The sequence below is a fragment of the Oncorhynchus kisutch genome, linkage group LG15 (assembly GCF_002021735.2).
Source record: "Oncorhynchus kisutch isolate 150728-3 linkage group LG15, Okis_V2, whole genome shotgun sequence".
Classification (NCBI taxonomy): Eukaryota; Metazoa; Chordata; class Actinopteri; order Salmoniformes; family Salmonidae; genus Oncorhynchus; species Oncorhynchus kisutch.
In genome coordinates this window covers 17,189,349-17,213,041 of record NC_034188.2, presented here as the reverse complement: position 1 = coordinate 17,213,041, position 23,693 = coordinate 17,189,349, and the positions used below count along the sequence as shown (strand labels likewise).

The following is a 23,693-nucleotide window of genomic DNA, read 5'->3' as shown; positions in this document are numbered from 1 at the left end:
GGTATCTCCACCAAAACACTACACACTGTTTAGTACACAGAGACACTACTGAAGGTATCTCCACCAATACACTACACACTGTTTAGTACACAGAGACACTACTGAAGGTATCTCCACCAATACACTACACACTGTTTAGTACACAGAGACACTACCGAAGGTATCGGCAGCAATTCACCACACACTGTTTAGTACACAGAGACACTACCGAAGGTATCGGCACCAATACACCACACACTGTTTAGTGCACAGAGACACTACCGAAGGTATCGGCACCAATACACCACACACTGTTTAGTACACAGAGACACTACGGAAGGTATCGACACCAATACACCACACACTGTTTAGTACACAGAGACACTACCGAAGGTATCGGCACCAATACACCACACACTGTTTAGTACACAGAGACACTACCGAAGGTATCGGCACCTATACACCATACACCGTTTAGCACACAGAGACACTACCGAAGGTATCGGCACCAATACACCACACACTGTTTAGTACACAGAGACACTACGGAAGGTATCGGCACCAATACACCACACACTGTTTAGTACACAGAGACACTACCGAAGGTATCGGCACCAATACACCACACACTGTTTAGTACACAGAGACACTACCGAAGGTATCGGCACCTATACACCATACACTGTTTAGTACACAGAGACACTACCGAAGGTATCGGCACCAATACACCACGCACTGTTTAGTACACAGAGACACTACTGAAGGTATCTCCACCAATACACTACACACTATTTAGTACACAGAGACACTACTGAAGTTATCTCCACCAATACACTACACACTGTTTAGTACACAGAGACACTACCGAAGGTATCGGCACCAATTCACCACGCACTGTTTAGTACACAGAGACACTACTGAAGGTATCTCCACCAATACACTACACACTGTTTAGTACACAGAGACACTACTGAAGGTATCTCCACCAATACACTACACACTGTTTAGTACATAGAGACACAACTGAAGATATCTCCACCAATACACTACACACTGTTTAGTACACAGAGACACTACTGAAGGTATCTCCACCTATACACTACACACTGTTTAGTACACAGAGACACTACTGAAGGTATCTCCACCAATACACTACACACTGTTTAGTACACAGAGACACAACTGATGATATCTCCACCAATACACTACACACTGTTTAGTACACAGAGACACTACTGAAGATATCTCCAACAATACACTACACACTGTTTAGTACACAGAGACACAACTGAAGGTATCTCCACCAATACACTACACACTGTTTAGTACACAGAGACACTACTGAAGGTATCTCCACCAATACACTACACACTGTTTAGTACACAGAGACACAACTGAAGGTATCTCCACCAATACACTACACACTGTTTAGTACACAGAGACACTATTGAAGGTATCTCCACCAATACACTACTCACTGTTTAGTACACAGAGACACTACTGAAGGTATCTCCACAGAGACACAACTGAAGGTATCTCCACCAATACACTACACACTGTTTAGTACACAGAGGCACAACTGAAGGTATCTCCACCAATACACTACACACTGTTTAGTACACAGAGACACAACTGAAGGTATCTCCACCAATACACTACACACTGTTTAGTACACAGAGACACTACTGAAGGTATCTCCAGCAATACACTACACACTGTTTAGTACACAGAGACACTACTGAAGGTATCTCCACCAATACACTACACACTGTTTAGTACACAGAGACACTACCGAAGGTATCGGCAGCAATTCACCACACACTGTTTAGTACACAGAGACACTACCGAAGGTATCGGCACCAATACACCACACACTGTTTAGTACACAGAGACACTACCGAAGGTATCGGCACCAATACACCACACACTGTTTAGTACACAGAGACACTACGGAAGGTATCGACACCAATACACCACACACTGTTTAGTACACAGAGACACTACCGAAGGTATCGGCACCTATACACCATACACTGTTTAGTACACAGAGACACTACCGAAGGTATCGGCACCAATACACCACACACTGTTTAGTACACAGAGACACTACGGAAGGTATCGGCACCAATACACCACACACTGTTTAGTACACAGAGACACTACCGAAGGTATCGGCACCAATACACCACGCACTGTTTAGTACACAGAGACACTACTGAAGGTATCTCCACCAATACACTACACACTATTTAGTACACAGAGACACTACTGAAGTAATCTCCACCAATACACTACACACTGTTTAGTACACAGAGACACTACCGAAGGTATCGGCACCAATTCACCACGCACTGTTTAGTACACAGAGACACTACCGAAGGTATCTCCACCAATACACTACACACTGTTTAGTACACAGAGACACTACCGAAGGTATCGGCAGCAATTCACCACACACTGTTTAGTACACAGAGACACTACCGAAGGTATCGGCACCAATACACCACACACTGTTTAGTACACAGAGACACTACCGAAGGTATCGGCAGCAATTCAACCACACACTGTTTAGTACACAGAGACACTACCGAAGGTATCGGCACCAATACACCACACACTGTTTAGTACACAGAGACACTACCGAAGGTATCGGCACCTATACACCATACACTGTTTAGTACACAGAGACACCTACCGAAGGTATCGGCACCATTAGTACACAGAGACACTACGGAAGTTATCGGCACCATACACCGACACACTGTTTAGTACACAGAGACACTACCGAGGTATCGGCACCAATACACTACAACACTGTTTAGTACACAGAGACACTACTGAAGGCATCTCCCACCAATACACTACACACTGTTTAGTACACAGAGACACAACTGAAGGTATGTCCACCAATACACTACACACTGTTAGTACACAGAGACACTACTGAAGGTATCTCCACCAAAACACTACACACTGTTTAGTACACAGAGACACTACTGAAGGTATCTCCACCAATACACTACACCTGTTTATTACACAGAGACACTACTGAAGGTATCTCCACCAATACACTACACACTGTTTAGTACACAGAGACACTACCGAAGGTATCGGCAGCAATTCACCACACACTGTTTAGTACACAGAGACACTACCGAAGGTATCGGCACAAGACACCACACACTGTTTAGTGCACAGAGACACTACCCGGAAGGTATCGGCACCAATACACCACACAACTGTTTAGTACAACAGAGACAACTACGGAAGGTATCGACAACCAATACACCACACACTGTTTAGTACACAGAGACCACTACCGGAAGGTATCGGCACCAATACACCACAACACTGTTTAGTACACAGAAGACATACTACCTGAAGGTATCGGCAGCAATTTCAACCACACACTGTTTAGTACACAGAGACACTACCGAAGGTAATCGCACAAAATACACCACACACTGTTAGTACACAGAGACACTACCGAAGGTTCGGCAACCTATACACCAATACACTGTTTAGTACACAGAGACACTACCGAAGGTATCGGTCACCATTAGTACAGAGACCTACGGAGTTAATCGTCACCCAATACCCGGAACTGTTTAGTACACCGACACTACCCCAATACACCACCCACACTGTTTAGTACACAGAGACACTACCGAGGTAATCTGGCACCAATACACTACACACTGTTTAGGACACAAGAGACACTACTGAAGGCCCCATCTCCCCCAATACACTACACACTGTTTCGGTACACAGAGACACAACTGAAAGGTATGTCCACCCAATACACTACACACTGTTTAGTACACCGAGACCACTACTGACGGTATCTCCACCAAACACTACACACTGTTTAGTACACAGAGACACTACTGAAGGTATCTCCACCAATTACACTACACACTGTTAGTACACAGGAGACACTTACTGAAGGTATCTCCACCAATACACTACACACTGTTTAGTAGCCAAGAGAACCTACCGAAGGTATCGCCGTCATTCACACCACACACGGTTTAGTACCAGAGACACGTACCGAAGGTATCGGCACCAAATACACCCACACACTGTTTAGTGCACAGAGACACTACCGAAGGTATCGGCACCAATACACCACACACTGTTTAGTACACAGAGACACTACGGAAGGTATCGACACCAATACACCACACACTGTTTAGTACACAGAGACACTACCGAAGGTATCGGCACCAATACACCACACACTGTTTAGTACACAGAGACACTACCGAAGGTATCGGCAGCAATTCACCACACACTGTTTAGTACACAGAGACACTACCGAAGGTATCGGCACCAATACACCACACACTGTTTAGTACACAGAGACACTACCGAAGGTATCGGCACCTATACACCATACACTGTTTAGTACACAGAGACACTACCGAAGGTATCGGCACCATTAGTACACAGAGACACTACGGAAGTTATCGGCACCAATACACCACACACTGTTTAGTACACAGAGACACTACCGAGGTATCGGCACCAATACACTACACACTGTTTAGTACACAGAGACACTACTGAAGGCATCTCCACCAATACACTACACACTGTTTAGTACACAGAGACACAACTGAAGGTATGTCCACCAATACACTACACACTGTTTAGTACACAGAGACACTACTGAAGGTATCTCCACCAAACACTACACACTGTTTAGTACACAGAGACACTACTGAAGGTATCTCCACCAATACACTACACACTGTTTAGTACACAGAGACACTACTGAAGGTATCTCCACCAATACACTACACACTGTTTTAGTACACAGAGACACTACCGAAGGTATCGGCAGCAATTCACCACACACTGTTTAGTACACAGAGACACTACCGAAGGTATCGGCACCAATACACCACACACTGTTTAGTGCAACAGAGACACTACCGAAGGTATCGGCACCAATACACCACACACTGTTTAGTACACAGAGACACTACGGAAGGTATCGACACCAATACACCACACACTGTTTAGTACACAGAGACACTACCGAAGGTATCGGCACCAATACACCACACACTGTTTAGTACACAGAGACACTACCGAAGGTATCGGCACCTATACACCATACACTGTTTAGCACACAGAGACACTACCGAAGGTATCGGCACCAATACACCACACACTGTTTAGTACACAGAGACACTACGGAAGGTATCGGCACCAATACACCACACACTGTTTAGTACACAGAGACACTACCGAAGGTATCGGCACCAATACACCACACACTGTTTAGTACACAGAGACACTACCGAAGGTATCGGCACCTATACACCATACACTGTTTAGTACACAGAGACACTACCGAAGGTATCGGCACCAATACACCACGCACTGTTTAGTACACAGAGACACTACTGAAGGTATCTCCACCAATACACTACACACTATTTAGTACACAGAGACACTACTGAAGTTATCTCCACCAATACACTACACACTGTTTAGTACACAGAGACACTACGGAAGGTATCGGCACCATTAGTACACAGAGACACTACGGAAGGTATCGGCACCAATACACCACACACTGTTTAGTACACAGAGACACTACCGAAGGTATCGGCACCAATACACCACACACTGTTTAGTACACAGAGACACTATCGAAGGTATCGGCACCAATACACAACATACTGTTGACAGACACAATTGATGGTACCACACCACACCAACTCTACTGTCAACTGTAGCCACACAGCTGATGGTTGGCCCATTCCAAAAAACAACCCTTATCCCCTTCCCAAAACAACCCTTAGCCCATTCCCAAAAACAACCCGTAGCCCCTTTCCCAAGCTACTTCCCCTCTGTGTTTGCAAATGGGCTTACAGAAGGTGAGCTCCCTCAATATTGATGACTTTGTTGCAGTTTCTACATGTAGTATAGGTGTTAGTGGGGCTGTGGCGGTCATGACTTTGTTGCAGTTTCTACATGTAGTATAGGTGTTAGTGGGGCTGTGGCGGTCATGACATTGGTGCAGTTTCTACATGTAGTATAGGTGTTAGTGGGGCTGTGGCAGTCATGACATTGGTGCAGTTTCTACATGTAGTATAGGTGTTAGTGGGGCTGTGGCGGTCATGACTTTGTTGCAGTTTCTACATGTAGTATAGGTGCTAGTGGGGCTGTGGCAGTCATGACATTGGTGCAGTTTCTACATGTAGTATAGGTGCTAGTGGGGCTGTGGCAGTCATGACATTGTTGCAGTTTATACATGTAGTATAGGTGTTAGTGGGGCTGTGGCAGTCATGACATTGTTGCAGTTTCTACATGTAGTATAGGTGCTAGTGGGGCTGTGGCAGTCATGACATTGGTGCAGTTTCTACATGTAGTATAGGTGCTAGTGGGGCTGTGGCAGTCATGACATTGTTGCAGTTTCTACATGTAGTATAGGTGTTAGTGGGGCTGTGGCAGTCATGACATTGTTGCAGTTTCTACATGTAGTATAGGTGTTAGTGGGGCTGTGGCGGTTGATTCGATTTGTAGGAACAGGGGCAGGGGAAAAAGAGGTTATCTGTATGCACTCGAGTAGGGAATGGAGGCCACGCACTTTCCCCACCGGCCCATTTTGTAGGATACCTGTAGGATTCCTGTTAGAGGAGCATGCTCTCACTGTCTGACAGGTGATATTCCTGTTAGAGGAGCATGCTCTCACTGTCTGACAGATGATATTCCTGTTAGAGGAGCATGCTCTCACTGTCTGACAGGTGATATTCCTGTTAGAGGAGCATGCTCTCACTGTCTGACAGATGATATTCCTGTTTGAGGAGTATGCTCTCACTGTCTGACAGATGATATTCCTGTTAGAGGAGCATGCTCTCACTGTCTGACAAGTGATATTCCTGTTAGAGGAGCATGCTCTCGCTGCCCGACAGGTGATGGAGTGCTTATGGAGCGCTGAGTACCAGGCCGTTAGGACCTGATGGAGGGGACAATAGAGAGCCCTGAGTATCAGGCCATTAGGACCTGATGGAGGGACAATAGAGCCCTGATTACCAGTCCATTAGGACCTGATGGAGCGCTGAGTACCAGGCCGTTAGGACCTGATGGAGGGACAATAGAGCCCTGAATACCAGGCCATTAGGAACTGATGGAGGGAAAATAGAGCCCTGAGTACCAGGCCATTAGGACCTGATGGAGGGACAATAGAGCCCTGAATACCAGGCCATTAGGACCTGATGGAGGGAAAATAGAGCCCTGAGTACCAGGCCATTAGGACCTGATGGAGGGACAATAGAGCCCTGAGTACCAGGCCATTAGGACCTGATGGAGGGACAATAGAGCCCTGAATACCAGGCCATTACGACCTGATGGAGCGCTGAGTACCAGGCTGTTAGGACCTGATGTTCCCCTCTCTACAATATGTCTCTCTCTCTGTATCTATCCCTTGTATTTCTTTGTGTCTCTGTCTTTGTCTCTCTCTCTGTCTCTGTTCCTGTCTCTGTCTCTGTCTCCATGCCCGTCTCTCTCTGTGTCTCTGTCCTTGTCTCTCTCTGTCTCTATCCCATGTCTTTGTTTGTGTCTCTGTCTTTGTCTCTCTCTCTCTGTCTCCATCCCCTGTCTTTCTTTGTGTCTCTGTCCTTGTGTCTCTCTGTCTCTCTCTGTGTCTCTGTCCCCTGTCCCTGTGTGGAACCCCCTGTAGGAGCAGCAGCAGCTGTGTGTGGCGCTGCAGGAGACCCGAGTCCTGCTGGAGGAGCAGCTGGCAGACACACGGCAACGCTGCTCCAGCCTACGGGAGCTGGAGAGGGACAATCTGCTGCTGCGACAGAGACTCGTAGACCTGGAAGGGGTAGGTAATGGTGGTAATGTGTATGTGGTAATGTGTGTTTTAACCAAACATGTTTGTGAATCACAAGTAAGGAATTTGGCATCTGCTGGTTGGGCTCACATAGACATTTCCCTCATTTGCTGGTGTGTGTGTGTGTGTGTGTGTGTGTGTAGGAGCAGGACACTGAGAGGCAGAGGGTCGATGAGCTGTTAGAGATGAACATGGGCCTGGAGGCGGAGCTTAGACATTTGCTTAGACACAACAACAACAATACAGGCACGATGACAGCGGCTCGACATTTCCACCAATCAGAGGTGGAATCTGACGAGGAGGCTGGGCTAAGAGAGGAGCTAAGAGAAGATATTGGTCAGTCAGTCTGCCTGTCTGTTGTGTCTTTTCAGTTAAATTGTTTGATTATTGTCAACTACCCCTCCTCTCTAATTCAAATTCAAATAAACTTTAATGGCATGAATGGGTACCACTGTTGCCAAAGCAATGCAATTATATATCTGTCTCCCCTGTCAGATCTGAAGCCTCTGAGTGTGGAGGTGGGTGAGGCGTCGTCACTGAGACTTCTGGGAGCTGAAAATGAGAATGCCGAGCTGAGGAGACGTCTGGAGGACCTGCAGTCTGAACAGGAGGTCAGGGGTCAGAGGGTAAGTGTCAATCAATCAATAAAAATAGAATGAGTCTAGAGTAAACCTCCAGAGAGCAGACAAAGGCAACAGTAGCAAGGAAAATTAACCTTGAGAAGAATGAGACGCTACACAGGGAACCTTTTGGCTTGCCAAGTACATGTATTAGTGTTCAGGCTAAGGGTACTGCTATTGGAGGATCCAACTGTCTGCTATATTTTGCAGCAAGCTGATTTGCCGGAGGTGAGGGAGGAGCTGGCCTGTCTGGAGGCAGAACATCAGAATACACTAAGAGAGGTGAGCTGATGTGACCGACTAGGTTTGGACAAGTCTGTGTTAAACCTCTAAGCTAAAGCCTAGGAGGCAAACAAATTCTTCAGGTCTAAGAGAACGTTACTCATCACGGGGGTGTGGTTCACTAAACCGTTATACTGACATGTATCTAGATGTGACCTCACTGTGTTGTCTGACATGTATCTAGTTTCAACCTCACTGTGTTGTCTGACATGTATCTAGATGTGACCTCACTGTGTCGTCTGACATGTATCTAGATGTGACCTCACTGTGTCGTCTGACATGTATCTAGATGTGACCTCACTGTGTCGCCTGACATGTATCTAGATGTGACCTCACTGTGTTGTCTGACATGTATCTAGATGTGACCTCACTGTGTTGTCTGACTGGTATCTAGGTTCAACCTCACTGTGTTGTCTGACATGTATCTAGTTTCAATCTCACTGTGTTGTCTTTGACTGGTATCTAGATGTGACCTCACTGTGTTGTCTGACATGTATCTAGATGTGACCTCACTATGTCGTCTGACATGTATCTAGTTTCAACCTCACTGTGCCGTCTGACATGTATCTAGATGTGACCTCACTGTGGTCTGACATGTATCTAGATGTGACCTCACTGTGTCGTCTGACATGTATCTAGTTTCAACCTCACTGTGTCGTCTGACATGTATCTAGATGTGACCTCACTGTGGTCTGACATGTATCTAGATGTGACCTCACTGTGTCGTCTGACATGTATCTAGTTTCAACCTCACTGTGTCGTCTGACATGTATCTAGATGTGACCTCACTGTGTCGTCTGACATGTATCTAGTTTCAACCTCACTGTGTTGTCTGACATGTAGCTAGTTTCAACCTCACTGTGTCGTCTGACATGTATCTAGATGTGACCTCACTGTGTTATTTGACATGTATCGAGATGTGACCTCACTGTGTTGTCTGACATGTATCTAGATGTGACCTCACTGTGTTGTCTGACATGTATCTAGTTTCAACCTCACTGTGTTGTCTGACATGTAGCTAGTTTCAACCTCAAATCAAATCAAATCAAATCAAATGTATTTATATAGCCCTTCGTACATCAGCTGATATCTCAAAGTGCTGTACAGAAACCCAGCCTAAAACCCCAAACAGCAAGCAATGCAGGTGTAGAAGCACGGTGGCTAGGAAAAACTCCCTAGAAAGGCCAATACCTAGGAAGAAACCTAGAGAGGAACCAGGCTATGTGGGGTGGCCAGTCCTCTTCTGGCTGTGCCGGGTGGAGATTATAACAGAACATGGCCAAGATGTTCAAATGTTCATAAATGACCAGCATGGTCGAATAATAATAAGGCAGAACAGTTGAAACTGGAGCAGCAGCACAGTCAGGTGGAAGTTGAAACTGGAGCAGCAGCATGGCCAGGTGGACTGGGGACAGCAAGGAGTCATCATGTCAGGTAGTCCTGGGGCATGGTCCTAGGGCTCAGGTCAGTTGAAACTGGAACAGCAGCATGGCCAGGTGGACTGGGGACAGCAAGGAGTCATCATGTCAGGTAGTCCTGGGGCATGGTCCTAGGGCTCAGGTCCTCCGAGAGAGAGAAAGAAAGAGAGAAGGAGAGAATTAGAGAACGCACACTTAGATTCACACAGGACACCGAATAGGACAGGAGAAGTACTCCAGATATAACAAACTGACCCCAGCCCCCCGACACAAACTACTGCAGCATAAATACTGGAGGCTGAGACAGGAGGGGTCAGGAGACACTGTGGCCCCATCCGAGGACACCCCCGGACAGGGCCAAACAGGAAGGATATAACCCCACCCACTTTGCCAAAGCACAGCCCCCACACCACTAGAGGGATATCTTCAACCACCAACTTACCATCCTGAGACAAGGCTGAGTATAGCCCACAAAGATCTCCGCCACGGCACAACCCAAGGGGGGGGGGGGGGCGCCAACCCAGACAGGATGACCACAACAGTGAATCAACCCACTCAGGTGACGCACCCCCTCCAGGGACGGCATGAGAGAGCCCCAGCAAGCCAGTGACTCAGCCCCTGTAATAGGGTTAGAGGCAGAGAATCCCAGTGGAAAGAGGGGAACAGGCCAGGCAGAGACAGCAAGGGCGGTTCGTTGCTCCAGAGCCTTTCCGTTCACCTTCCCACTCCTGGGCCAGACTACACTCAATCATATGACCCACTGAAGAGATGAGTCTTCAGTAAAGACTTAAAGGTTGAGACCGAGTTTGCGTCTCTGACATGGGTAGGCAGACCGTTCCATAAAAACCTCACTGTGTCGTCTGACATGTATCTAGATGTGACCTCACTGTGTTGTCTGACATGTATCTAGATGTGACCTCACTATGTCGTCTGACATGTATCTAGTTTCAACCTCACTGTGCCGTCTGACATGTATCTAGATGTGACCTCACTGTGGTCTGACATGTATCTAGATGTGACCTCACTGTGTCGTCTGACATGTATCTAGTTTCAACCTCACTGTGTCGTCTGACATGTATCTAGATGTGACCTCACTGTGGTTTGACATGTATCTAGATGTGACCTCACTGTGTCGTCTGACATGTATCTAGTTTCAACCTCACTGTGTTGTCTGACATGTATCTAGATGTGACCTCACTGTGTCGTCTGACATGTATCTAGTTTCAACCTCACTGTGTTGTCTGACATGTATCTAGTTTCAACCTCACTGTGTTGTCTGACATGTAGCTAGTTTCAACCTCACTGTGTCATCTGACATGTATCTAGATGTGACCTCACTGTGTTATTTGACATGTATCTAGATGTGACCTCACTGTGTTGTCTGACATGTATCTAGATGTGACCTCACTGTGTTGTCTGACATGTATCTAGATGTGACCTCACTGTGTTGTCTGACATGTATCTAGATGTGACCTCACTATGTCATCTGACATGTATCTAGTTTCAACCTCACTGTGCCGTCTGACATGTATCTAGATGTGACCTCACTGTGGTCTGACATGTATCTAGATGTGACCTCACTGTGTCGTCTGACATGTATCTAGTTTCAACCTCACTGTGTCGTCTGACATGTATCTAGATGTGACCTCACTGTGGTCTGACATGTATCTAGATGTGACCTCACTGTGTCGTCTGACATGTATCTAGTTTCAACCTCACTGTGTTGTCTGACATGTATCTAGATGTGACCTCACTGTGTCGTCTGACATGTATCTAGTTTCAACCTCACTGTGTTGTCTGACATGTATCTAGATGTGACCTCACTGTGTCGTCTGACATGTATCTAGATGTGACCTCACTGTGTTATTTGACATGTATCTAGATGTGACCTCACTGTGTTGTCTGACATGTATCTAGATGTGACCTCACTGTGTTGTCTGACATGTATCTAGTTTCAACCTCACTGTGTTGTCTGACATGTAGCTAGTTTCAACCTCACTGTGTTGTCTGACATGTATCTAGATGTGACCTCACTGTGTCGTCTGACATGTATCTAGATGTGACCTCACTGTGTCGTCTGACATGTATCTAGATGTGACCTCACTGTGTTGTCTGACATGTATCTAGATGTGACCTCACTGTGTTGTCTGACTGGTATCTAGGTTCAACCTCACTGTGTTGTCTGACATGTATCTAGTTTCAATCTCACTGTGTTGTCTTTGACTGGTATCTAGATGTGACCTCACTGTGTTGTCTGACATGTATCTAGATGTGTCTCACTATGTCGTCTGACATGTATCTAGTTTCAACCTCACTGTGCCGTCTGACATGTATCTAGATGTGACCTCACTGTGGTCTGACATGTATCTAGATGTGACCTCACTGTGTCGTCTGACATGTATCTAGTTTCAACCTCACTGTGTCGTCTGACATGTATCTAGATGTGACCTCACTGTGGTCTGACATGTATCTAGATGTGACCTCACTGTGTTGTCTGACATGTATCTAGTTTCAGCCTCACTGTGTTGTCTGACATGTATCTAGATGTGACCTCACTGTGTCGTCTGACATGTATCTAGTTTCAACCTCACTGTGTTGTCTGACATGTATCTAGTTTCAACCTCACTGTGTCGTCTGACATGTATCTAGTTTCAACCTCACTGTGTCGTCTGACATGTATCTAGATGTGACCTCACTGTGGTCTGACATGTATCTAGATGTGACCTCACTGTGTCGTCTGACATGTATCTAGTTTCAACCTCACTGTGTTGTCTGACATGTATCTAGATGTGACCTCACTGTGTCGTCTGACATGTATCTAGTTTCAACCTCACTGTGTTGTCTGACATGTGTCTAGATGTGACCTCACTGTGTCGTCTGACATGTATCTAGATGTGACCTCACTGTGTTATTTGACATGTATCTAGATGTGACCTCACTGTGTTGTCTGACATGTATCTAGATGTGACCTCACTGTGTTGTCTGACATGTATCTAGTTTCAACCTCACTGTGTTGTCTGACATGTAGCTAGTTTCAACCTCACTGTGTTGTCTGACATGTATCTAGATGTGACCTCACTGTGTCGTCTGACATGTATCTAGATGTGACCTCACTGTGTCGTCTGACATGTATCTAGATGTGACCTCACTGTGTTGTCTGACATGTATCTAGATGTGACCTCACTGTGTTGTCTGACTGGTATCTAGGTTCAACCTCACTGTGTTGTCTGACATGTATCTAGTTTCAATCTCACTGTGTTGTCTTTGACTGGTATCTAGATGTGACCTCACTGTGTTGTCTGACATGTATCTAGATGTGTCTCACTATGTCGTCTGACATGTATCTAGTTTCAACCTCACTGTGCCGTCTGACATGTATCTAGATGTGACCTCACTGTGGTCTGACATGTATCTAGATGTGACCTCACTGTGTCGTCTGACATGTATCTAGTTTCAACCTCACTGTGTCGTCTGACATGTATCTAGATGTGACCTCACTGTGGTCTGACATGTATCTAGATGTGACCTCACTGTGTTGTCTGACATGTATCTAGTTTCAGCCTCACTGTGTTGTCTGACATGTATCTAGATGTGACCTCACTGTGTCGTCTGACATGTATCTAGTTTCAACCTCACTGTGTTGTCTGACATGTATCTAGTTTCAACCTCACTGTGTTGTCTGACATGTAGCTAGTTTCAACCTCACTGTGTCGTCTGACATGTATCTAGATGTGATCTCACTGTGTTATTTGACATGTATCTAGATGTGACCTCACTGTGTTGTCTGACATGTATCTAGATGTGACCTCACTGTTTTGTCTGACATGTATCTACTTTCAACCTCACTGTGTTGTCTGACATGTAGCTAGTTTCAACCTCACTGTGTCGTCTGACATGTATCTAGATGTGACCTCACTGTGTTGTCTGACATGTATCTAGATGTGACCTCACTCTGTCGTCTGAAATGTATCTAGTTTCAACCTCACTGTGCCGTCTGACATGTATCTAGATGTGACCTCACTGTGGTCTGACATGGATCTAGATGTGACCTCACTGTGTCGTCTGACATGTATCTAGTTTCAACCTCACTGTGTCGTCTGACATGTATCTAGATGTGACCTCACTGTGGTCTGACATGTATCTAGATGTGACCTCACTGTGTCGTCTGACATGTATCTAGTTTCAACCTCACTGTGTTGTCTGACATGCATCTAGATGTGACCTCACTGTGTCGTCTGACATGTATCTAGTTTCAACCTCACTGTGTTGTCTGACATGTATCTAGTTTCAACCTCACTGTGTTGTCTGACATGTAGCTAGTTTCAACCTCACTGTGTCGTCTGACATGTATCTAGATGTGACCTCACTGTGTTATTTGACATGTATCTAGATGTGACCTCACTGTGTTGTCTGACATGTATCTAGATGTGACCTCACTGTGTTGTCTGACATGTATCTAGTTTCAACCTCACTGTGTTGTCTGACATGTAGCTAGTTTCAACGTCACTGTGTTGTCTGACATGTATCTAGATGTGACCTCACTGTGTCGTCTGACATGTATCTAGATGTGACCTCACTGTGTCGTCTGACATGTATCTAGATGTGACCTCACTGTGTTGTCTGACATGTATCTAGTTTCAATCTCACTGTGTTGTCTTTGACTGGTATCTAGATGTGATCTCACTGTGTTGTCTGACATGTATCTAGATGTGACCTCACTGTGGTCTGACATGTATCTAGATGTGACCTCACTGTGTCGTCTGACATGTATCTAGTTTCAACCTCACTGTGTCGTCTGACATGTATCTAGATGTGACCTCACTGTGGTCTGACATGTATCTAGATGTGACCTCACTGTGTCGTCTGACATGTATCTAGTTTCAACCTCACTGTGTTGTCTGACATGTATCTAGATGTGACCTCACTGTGTCGTCTGACATGTATCTAGTTTCAACCTCACTGTGTTGTCTGACATGTATCTAGTTTCAACCTCACTGTGTTGTCTGACATGTAGCTAGTTTCAACCTCACTGTGTCATCTGACATGTATCTAGATGTGACCTCACTGTGTTATTTGACATGTATCTAGATGTGATCTCACTGTGTTGTCTGACATGTATCTAGATGTGACCTCACTGTGTTGTCTGACATGTATCTAGATGTGACCTCACTGTGTTGTCTGACATGTATCTAGTTTCAACCTCACTGTGCCGTCTGACATGTATCTAGATGTGACCTCACTGTGGCCTGACATGTATCTAGATGTGACCTCACTGTGTCGTCTGACATGTATCTAGTTTCAACCTCACTGTGTCGTCTGACATGTATCTAGATGTGACCTCACTGTGGTCTGACATGTATCTAGATGTGACCTCACTGTGTCGTCTGACATGTATCTAGTTTCAACCTCACTGTGTTGTCTGACATGTATCTAGATGTGACCTCACTGTGTCGTCTGACATGTATCTAGTTTCAACCTCACTGTGTTGTCTGACATGTATCTAGTTTCAACCTCACTGTGTTGTCTGACATGTAGCTAGTTTCAACCTCACTGTGTCGTCTGACATGTATCTAGATGTGACCTCACTGTGTTATTTGACATGTATCTAGATGTGACCTCACTGTGTTGTCTGACATGTATCTAGATGTGACCTCACTGTGTTGTCTGACATGTATCTAGTTTCAACCTCACTGTGCCGTCTGACATGTATCTAGATGTGACCTCACTGTGGTCTTACATGTATCTAGATGTGACCTCACTGTGTTGTCTGACATGTAGCTAGTTTCAACCTCACTGTGTCGTCTGACATGTATCTAGATGTGACCTCACTGTGTTATCTGACATGTATCTAGATGTGACCTCACTGTGTTGTCTGACATGTATCTTGATGTGATCTCACTGTGTTAATTGACATGTATCTAGATGTGACCTCACTGTGTCGTCTGACATGTATCTAGTTTCAACCTCACTGTGTTATCTGACATGTGTCTAGATATGTTCTCACTGTGTTATCTGACATGTGTCTAGATGTGTCCTCCTTGTGTTGTCTGACATGTATCTAGATGTGTCCTCCTTGTGTTGTCTGACACGTATCTAGATGTGTCCTCCTTGTGTCGTCTGACATGTATCTAGATGTGACCTCACTGTGTCGTCTGACATGTATCTAGATGTGACCTCACTGTGTTGTCTGACATGTATCTAGATGTGACCTCACTGTGTTGTCTGACTTGTATCTAGATGTGACCTCACTGTGGTCTGACATGTATCTAGATGTGACCTCACTGTGTCGTCTGACATGTATCTAGTTTCAACCTCACTGTGTTGTCTGACATGTATCTAGATGTGACCTCACTGTGTCGTCTGACATGTATCTAGTTTCAACCTCACTGTGTTGTCTGACATGTATCTAGATGTGACCTCACTGTGGTCTGACATGTATCTAGATGTGACCTCACTGTGTCGTCTGACATGTATCTAGTTTCAACCTCACTGTGTCGTCTGACATGTATCTAGATGTGACCTCACTGTGTTATTTGACATGTATCTAGATGTGAACTCACTGTGTTGTCTGACATGTATCTAGATGTGACCTCACTGTGTTGTCTGACATGTATCTAGATGTGACCTCACCGTGTCGTCTGACATGTATCTAGTTTCAACCTCACTGTGTTGTCTGACATGTATCTAGATGTGACCTCACTGTGGTCTGACATGTATCTAGATGTGACCTCACTGTGTCGTCTGACATGTATCTAGTTTCAACCTCACTGTGTCGTCTGACATGTATCTAGATGTGACCTCACTGTGTTATTTGACATGTATCTAGATGTGAACTCACTGTGTTGTCTGACATGTATCTAGATGTGACCTCACTGTGTTGTCTGACATGTATCTAGATGTGAACTCACTGTGTTGTCTGACATGTATCTAGATGTGACCTCACTGTGTTGTCTGACATGTATCTAGTTTCAACCTCACTGTGTTGTCTGACATGTAGCTAGTTTCAACCTCACTGTGTCGTCTGACATGTATCTAGATGTGACCTCACTGTGTTGTCTGACATGTATCTAGATGTGACCTCACTATGTCGTCTGACATGTATCTAGTTTCAACCTCACTGTGCCGTCTGACATGTATCTAGATGTGACCTCACTGTGTTGTCTGACATGTATCTAGTTTCAACCTCACTGTGCCGTCTGACATGTATCTAGATGTGACCTCACTGTGGCCTGACATGTATCTAGATGTGACCTCACTGTGTCGTCTGACATGTATCTAGTTTCAACCTCACTGTGTCGTCTGACATGTATCTAGATGTGACCTCACTGTGGTCTGACATGTATCTAGATGTGACCTCACTGTGTCGTCTGACATGTATCTAGTTTCAACCTCACTGTGTTGTCTGACATGTTTCTAGATGTGACCTCACTGTGTCGTCTGACATGTATCTAGTTTCAACCTCACTGTGTTGTCTGACATGTATCTAGTTTCAACCTCACTGTGTTGTCTGACATGTAGCTAGTTTCAACCTCACTGTGTCGTCTGACATGTATCTAGATGTGACCTCACTGTGTTATTTGACATGTATCTAGATGTGACCTCACTGTGTTGTCTGACATGTATCTAGATGTGACCTCACTGTGTTGTCTGACATGTATCTAGTTTCAACCTCACTGTGCCATCTGACATGTATCTAGATGTGACCTCACTGTGGTCTTACATGTATCTAGATGTGACCTCACTGTGTTGTCTGACATGTAGCTAGTTTCAACCTCACTGTGTCGTCTGACATGTATCTAGATGTGACCTCACTGTGTTATCTGACATGTATCTAGATGTGACCTCACTGTGTTGTCTGACATGTATCTTGATGTGATCTCACTGTGTTAATTGACATGTATCTAGATGTGACCTCACTGTGTCGTCTGACATGTATCTAGTTTCAACCTCACTGTGTTATCTGACATGTGTCTAGATATGTTCTCACTGTGTTATCTGACATGTGTCTAGATGTGTCCTCCTTGTGTTGTCTGACATGTATCTAGATGTGTCCTCCTTGTGTTGTCTGACACGTATCTAGATGTGTCCTCCTTGTGTCGTCTGACATGTATCTAGATGTGACCTCACTGTGTCGTCTGACATGTATCTAGATGTGACCTCACTGTGTTGTCTGACATGTATCTAGATGTGACCTCACTGTGTTGTCTGACTTGTATCTAGATGTGACCTCACTGTGGTCTGACATGTATCTAGATGTGACCTCACTGTGTCGTCTGACATGTATCTAGTTTCAACCTCACTGTGTTGTCTGACATGTATCTAGATGTGACCTCACTGTGTCGTCTGACATGTATCTAGTTTCAACCTCACTGTGTTGTCTGACATGTATCTAGATGTGACCTCACTGTGGTCTGACATGTATCTAGATGTGACCTCACTGTGTCGTCTGACATGTATCTAGTTTCAACCTCACTGTGTCGTCTGACATGTATCTAGATGTGACCTCACTGTGTTATTTGACATGTATCTAGATGTGAACTCACTGTGTTGTCTGACATGTATCTAGATGTGACCTCACTGTGGTCTGACATGTATCTAGATGTGACCTCACTGTGTCGTCTGACATGTATCTAGTTTCAACCTCACTGTGCCGTCTGACATGTATCTAGATGTGACCTCACTGTGTTGTCTGACATGTATCTAGTTTCAACCTCACTGTGCCGTCTGACATGTATCTAGATGTGACCTCACTGTGGCCTGACATGTATCTAGATGTGACCTCACTGTGTCGTCTGACATGTATCTAGTTTCAACCTCACTGTGTCGTCTGACATGTATCTAGATGTGACCTCACTGTGGTCTGACATGTATCTAGATGTGACCTCACTGTGTCGTCTGACATGTATCTAGTTTCAACCTCACTGTGTTGTCTGACATGTATCTAGATGTGACCTCACTGTGTCGTCTGACATGTATCTAGTTTCAACCTCACTGTGTTGTCTGACATGTATCTAGTTTCAACCTCACTGTGTTGTCTGACATGTAGCTAGTTTCAACCTCACTGTGTCGTCTGACATGTATCTAGATGTGACCTCACTGTGTTATTTGACATGTATCTAGATGTGACCTCACTGTGTTGTCTGACATGTATCTAGATGTGACCTCACTGTGTTGTCTGACATGTATCTAGTTTCAACCTCACTGTGCCGTCTGACATGTATCTAGATGTGACCTCACTGTGGTCTTACATGTATCTAGATGTGACCTCACTGTGTTGTCTGACATGTAGCTAGTTTCAACCTCACTGTGTCGTCTGACATGTATCTAGATGTGACCTCACTGTGTTATCTGACATGTATCTAGATGTGACCTCACTGTGTTGTCTGACATGTATCTTGATGTGATCTCACTGTGTTAATTGACATGTATCTAGATGTGACCTCACTGTGTCGTCTGACATGTATCTAGTTTCAACCTCACTGTGTTATCTGACATGTGTCTAGATATGTTCTCACTGTGTTATCTGACATGTGTCTAGATGTGTCCTCCTTGTGTTGTCTGACATGTATCTAGATGTGTCCTCCTTGTGTTGTCTGACACGTATCTAGATGTGTCCTCCTTGTGTCGTCTGACATGTATCTAGATGTGACCTCACTGTGTCGTCTGACATGTATCTAGATGTGACCTCACTGTGTTGTCTGACATGTATCTAGATGTGACCTCACTGTGTTGTCTGACATGTATCTAGATGTGACCTCACTGTGTTGTCTGACTTGTATCTAGATGTGACCTCACTGTGGTCTGACATGTATCTAGATGTGACCTCACTGTGTCGTCTGACATGTATCTAGTTTCAACCTCACTGTGTTGTCTGACATGTATCTAGATGTGACCTCACTGTGTTGTCTGACATGTATCTAGTTTCAACCTCACTGTGTTGTCTGACATGTATCTAGATGTGACCTCACTGTGGTCTGACATGTATCTAGATGTGACCTCACTGTGTCGTCTGACATGTATCTAGTTTCAACCTCACTGTGTCGTCTGACATGTATCTAGATGTGACCTCACTGTGTTATTTGACATGTATCTAGATGTGAACTCACTGTGTTGTCTGACATGTATCTAGATGTGACCTCACTGTGTTGTCTGACATGTATCTAGATGTGACCTCACCGTGTCGTCTGACATGTATCTAGTTTCAACCTCACTGTGTTGTCTGACATGTATCTAGATGTGACCTCACTGTGGTCTGACATGTATCTAGATGTGACCTCACTGTGTCGTCTGACATGTATCTAGTTTCAACCTCACTGTGTCGTCTGACATGTATCTAGATGTGACCTCACTGTGTTATTTGACATGTATCTAGATGTGAACTCACTGTGTTGTCTGACATGTATCTAGATGTGACCTCACTGTGTTGTCTGACATGTATCTAGATGTGAACTCACTGTGTTGTCTGACATGTATCTAGATGTGACCTCACTGTGTTGTCTGACATGTATCTAGTTTCAACCTCACTGTGTTGTCTGACATGTAGCTAGTTTCAACCTCACTGTGTCGTCTGACATGTATCTAGATGTGACCTCACTGTGTTGTCTGACATGTATCTAGATGTGACCTCACTATGTCGTCTGACATGTATCTAGTTTCAACCTCACTGTGCCGTCTGACATGTATCTAGATGTGACCTCACTGTGTTGTCTTACATGTATCTAGATGTGACCTCACTGTGTTGTCTGACATGTAGCTAGTTTCAACCTCACTGTGTCGTCTGACATGTATCTAGATGTGACCTCACTGTGTTATCTGACATGTATCTAGATGTGACCTCACTGTGTTGTCTGACATGTATCTTGATGTGATCTCACTGTGTTAATTGACATGTATCTAGATGTGACCTCACTGTGTCGTCTGACATGTATCTAGTTTCAACCTCACTGTGTTATCTGACATGTGTCTAGATATGTTCTCACTGTGTTATCTGACATGTGTCTAGATGTGTCCTCCTTGTGTTGTCTGACATGTATCTAGATGTGTCCTCCTTGTGTTGTCTGACATGTATCTAGATGTGTCCTCCTTGTGTCGTCTGACATGTATCTAGATGTGACCTCACTGTGTCGTCTGACATGTATCTAGATGTGACCTCACTGTGTTGTCTGACATGTATCTAGATGTGACCTCACTGTGTTGTCTGACTTGTATCTAGATGTGACCTCACTGTGGTCTGACATGTATCTAGATGTGACCTCACTGTGTCGTCTGACATGTATCTAGTTTCAACCTCACTGTGTTGTCTGACATGTATCTAGATGTGACCTCACTGTGTCGTCTGACATGTATCTAGTTTCAACCTCACTGTGTTGTCTGACATGTATCTAGTTTCAACCTCACTGTGTTGTCTGACATGTAGCTAGTTTCAACCTCATTGTGTCGTCTGACATGTATGTAGATGTGACCTCACTGTGTTATTTGACATGTATCTAGATGTGACCTCACTGTGTTGTCTGACATGTATCTAGATGTGACCTCACTGTGTTGTCTGACATGTATCTAGATGTGACCTCACTGTGTTGTCTGACATGTATCTAGATGTGATCTCACTATGTCGTCTGACATGTATCTAGTTTCAACCTCACTGTGCCGTCTGACATGTATCTAGATGTGACCTCACTATGTCGTCTGACATGTATCTAGTTTCAACCTCACTGTGCCGTCTGACATGTATCTAGATGTGACCTCACTGTGGTCTGACATGTATCTAGATGTGACCTCACTGTGTCGTCTGACATGTATCTAGTTTCAACCTCACTGTGTCGTCTGACATGTATCTAGATGTGACCTCACTGTGGTTTGACATGTATCTAGATGTGACCTCACTGTGTCGTCTGACATGTATCTAGTTTCAACCTCACTGTGTTGTCTGACATGTATCTAGATGTGACCTCACTGTGTCGTCTGACATGTATCTAGTTTCAACCTCACTGTGTTGTCTGACATGTATCTAGTTTCAACCTCACTGTGTTGTCTGACATGTAGCTAGTTTCAACCTCACTGTGTCATCTGACATGTATCTAGATGTGACATCACTGTGTTATTTGACATGTATCTAGATGTGACCTCACTGTGTTGTCTGACATGTATCTAGATGTGACCTCACTGTGTTGTCTGACATGTATCTAGATGTGACCTCACTGTGTTGTCTGACATGTATCTAGATGTGACCTCACTATGTCATCTGACATGTATCTAGTTTCAACCTCACTGTGCCGTCTGACATGTATCTAGATGTGACCTCACTGTGGTCTGACATGTATCTAGATGTGACCTCACTGTGTCGTCTGACATGTATCTAGTTTCAACCTCACTGTGTCGTCTGACATGTATCTAGATGTGACCTCACTGTGGTCTGACATGTATCTAGATGTGACCTCACTGTGTCGTCTGACATGTATCTAGTTTCAACCTCACTGTGTTGTCTGACATGTATCTAGATGTGACCTCACTGTGTCGTCTGACATGTATCTAGTTTCAACCTCACTGTGTTGTCTGACATGTATCTAGATGTGACCTCACTGTGTCGTCTGACATGTATCTAGATGTGACCTCACTGTGTTATTTGACATGTATCTAGATGTGACCTCACTGTGTTGTCTGACATGTATCTAGATGTGACCTCACTGTGTTGTCTGACATGTATCTAGTTTCAACCTCACTGTGTTGTCTGACATGTAGCTAGTTTCAACCTCACTGTGTTGTCTGACATGTATCTAGATGTGACCTCACTGTGTCGTCTGACATGTATCTAGATGTGACCTCACTGTGTTGTCTGACATGTATCTAGATGTGACCTCACTGTGTTGTCTGACTGGTATCTAGGTTCAACCTCACTGTGTTGTCTGACATGTATCTAGTTTCAATCTCACTGTGTTGTCTTTGACTGGTATCTAGATGTGACCTCACTGTGTTGTCTGACATGTATCTAGATGTGTCTCACTATGTCGTCTGACATGTATCTAGTTTCAACCTCACTGTGCCGTCTGACATGTATCTAGATGTGACCTCACTGTGGTCTGACATGTATCTAGATGAGACCTCACTGTGTCGTCTGACATGTATCTAGTTTCAACCTCACTGTGTCGTCTGACATGTATCTAGATGTGACCTCACTGTGGTCTGACATGTATCTAGATGTGACCTCACTGTGTTGTCTGACATGTATCTAGTTTCAGCCTCACTGTGTTGTCTGACATGTATCTAGATGTGACCTCACTGTGTCGTCTGACATGTATCTAGTTTCAACCTCACTGTGTTGTCTGACATGTATCTATTTTCTTCCTCACTGTGTTGTCTGACATGTAGCTAGTTTCAACCTCACTGTGTCGTCTGACATGTATCTAGATGTGATCTCACTGTGTTATTTGACATGTATCTAGATGTGACCTCACTGTGTTGTCTGACATGTATCTAGATGTGACCTCACTGTTTTGTCTGACATGTATCTACTTTCAACCTCACTGTGTTGTCTGACATGTAGCT

At 44.7% G+C, this 23,693-nt stretch overlaps 1 protein-coding gene across 4 annotated transcripts in view; it reads left to right on the top strand.

Annotated features, from left to right (window-relative positions):
• The window catches only part of LOC109879822 (girdin-like), a 103,330-nt gene that overhangs the window by 19,281 nt on the left and 60,356 nt on the right, over positions 1–23,693 (top strand). For all 4 annotated transcript variants that reach the window (XM_031789739.1, XM_031789741.1, XM_031789742.1 and 1 more), the window contains 4 exons: positions 7,676–7,822; positions 7,975–8,167; positions 8,327–8,457; positions 8,662–8,733. In XM_031789739.1, the coding sequence (XP_031645599.1) occupies positions 7,676–7,822; positions 7,975–8,167; positions 8,327–8,457; positions 8,662–8,733 (543 nt within the window). The remainder of the gene's footprint in view (positions 1–7,675; positions 7,823–7,974; positions 8,168–8,326; positions 8,458–8,661; positions 8,734–23,693) is intronic.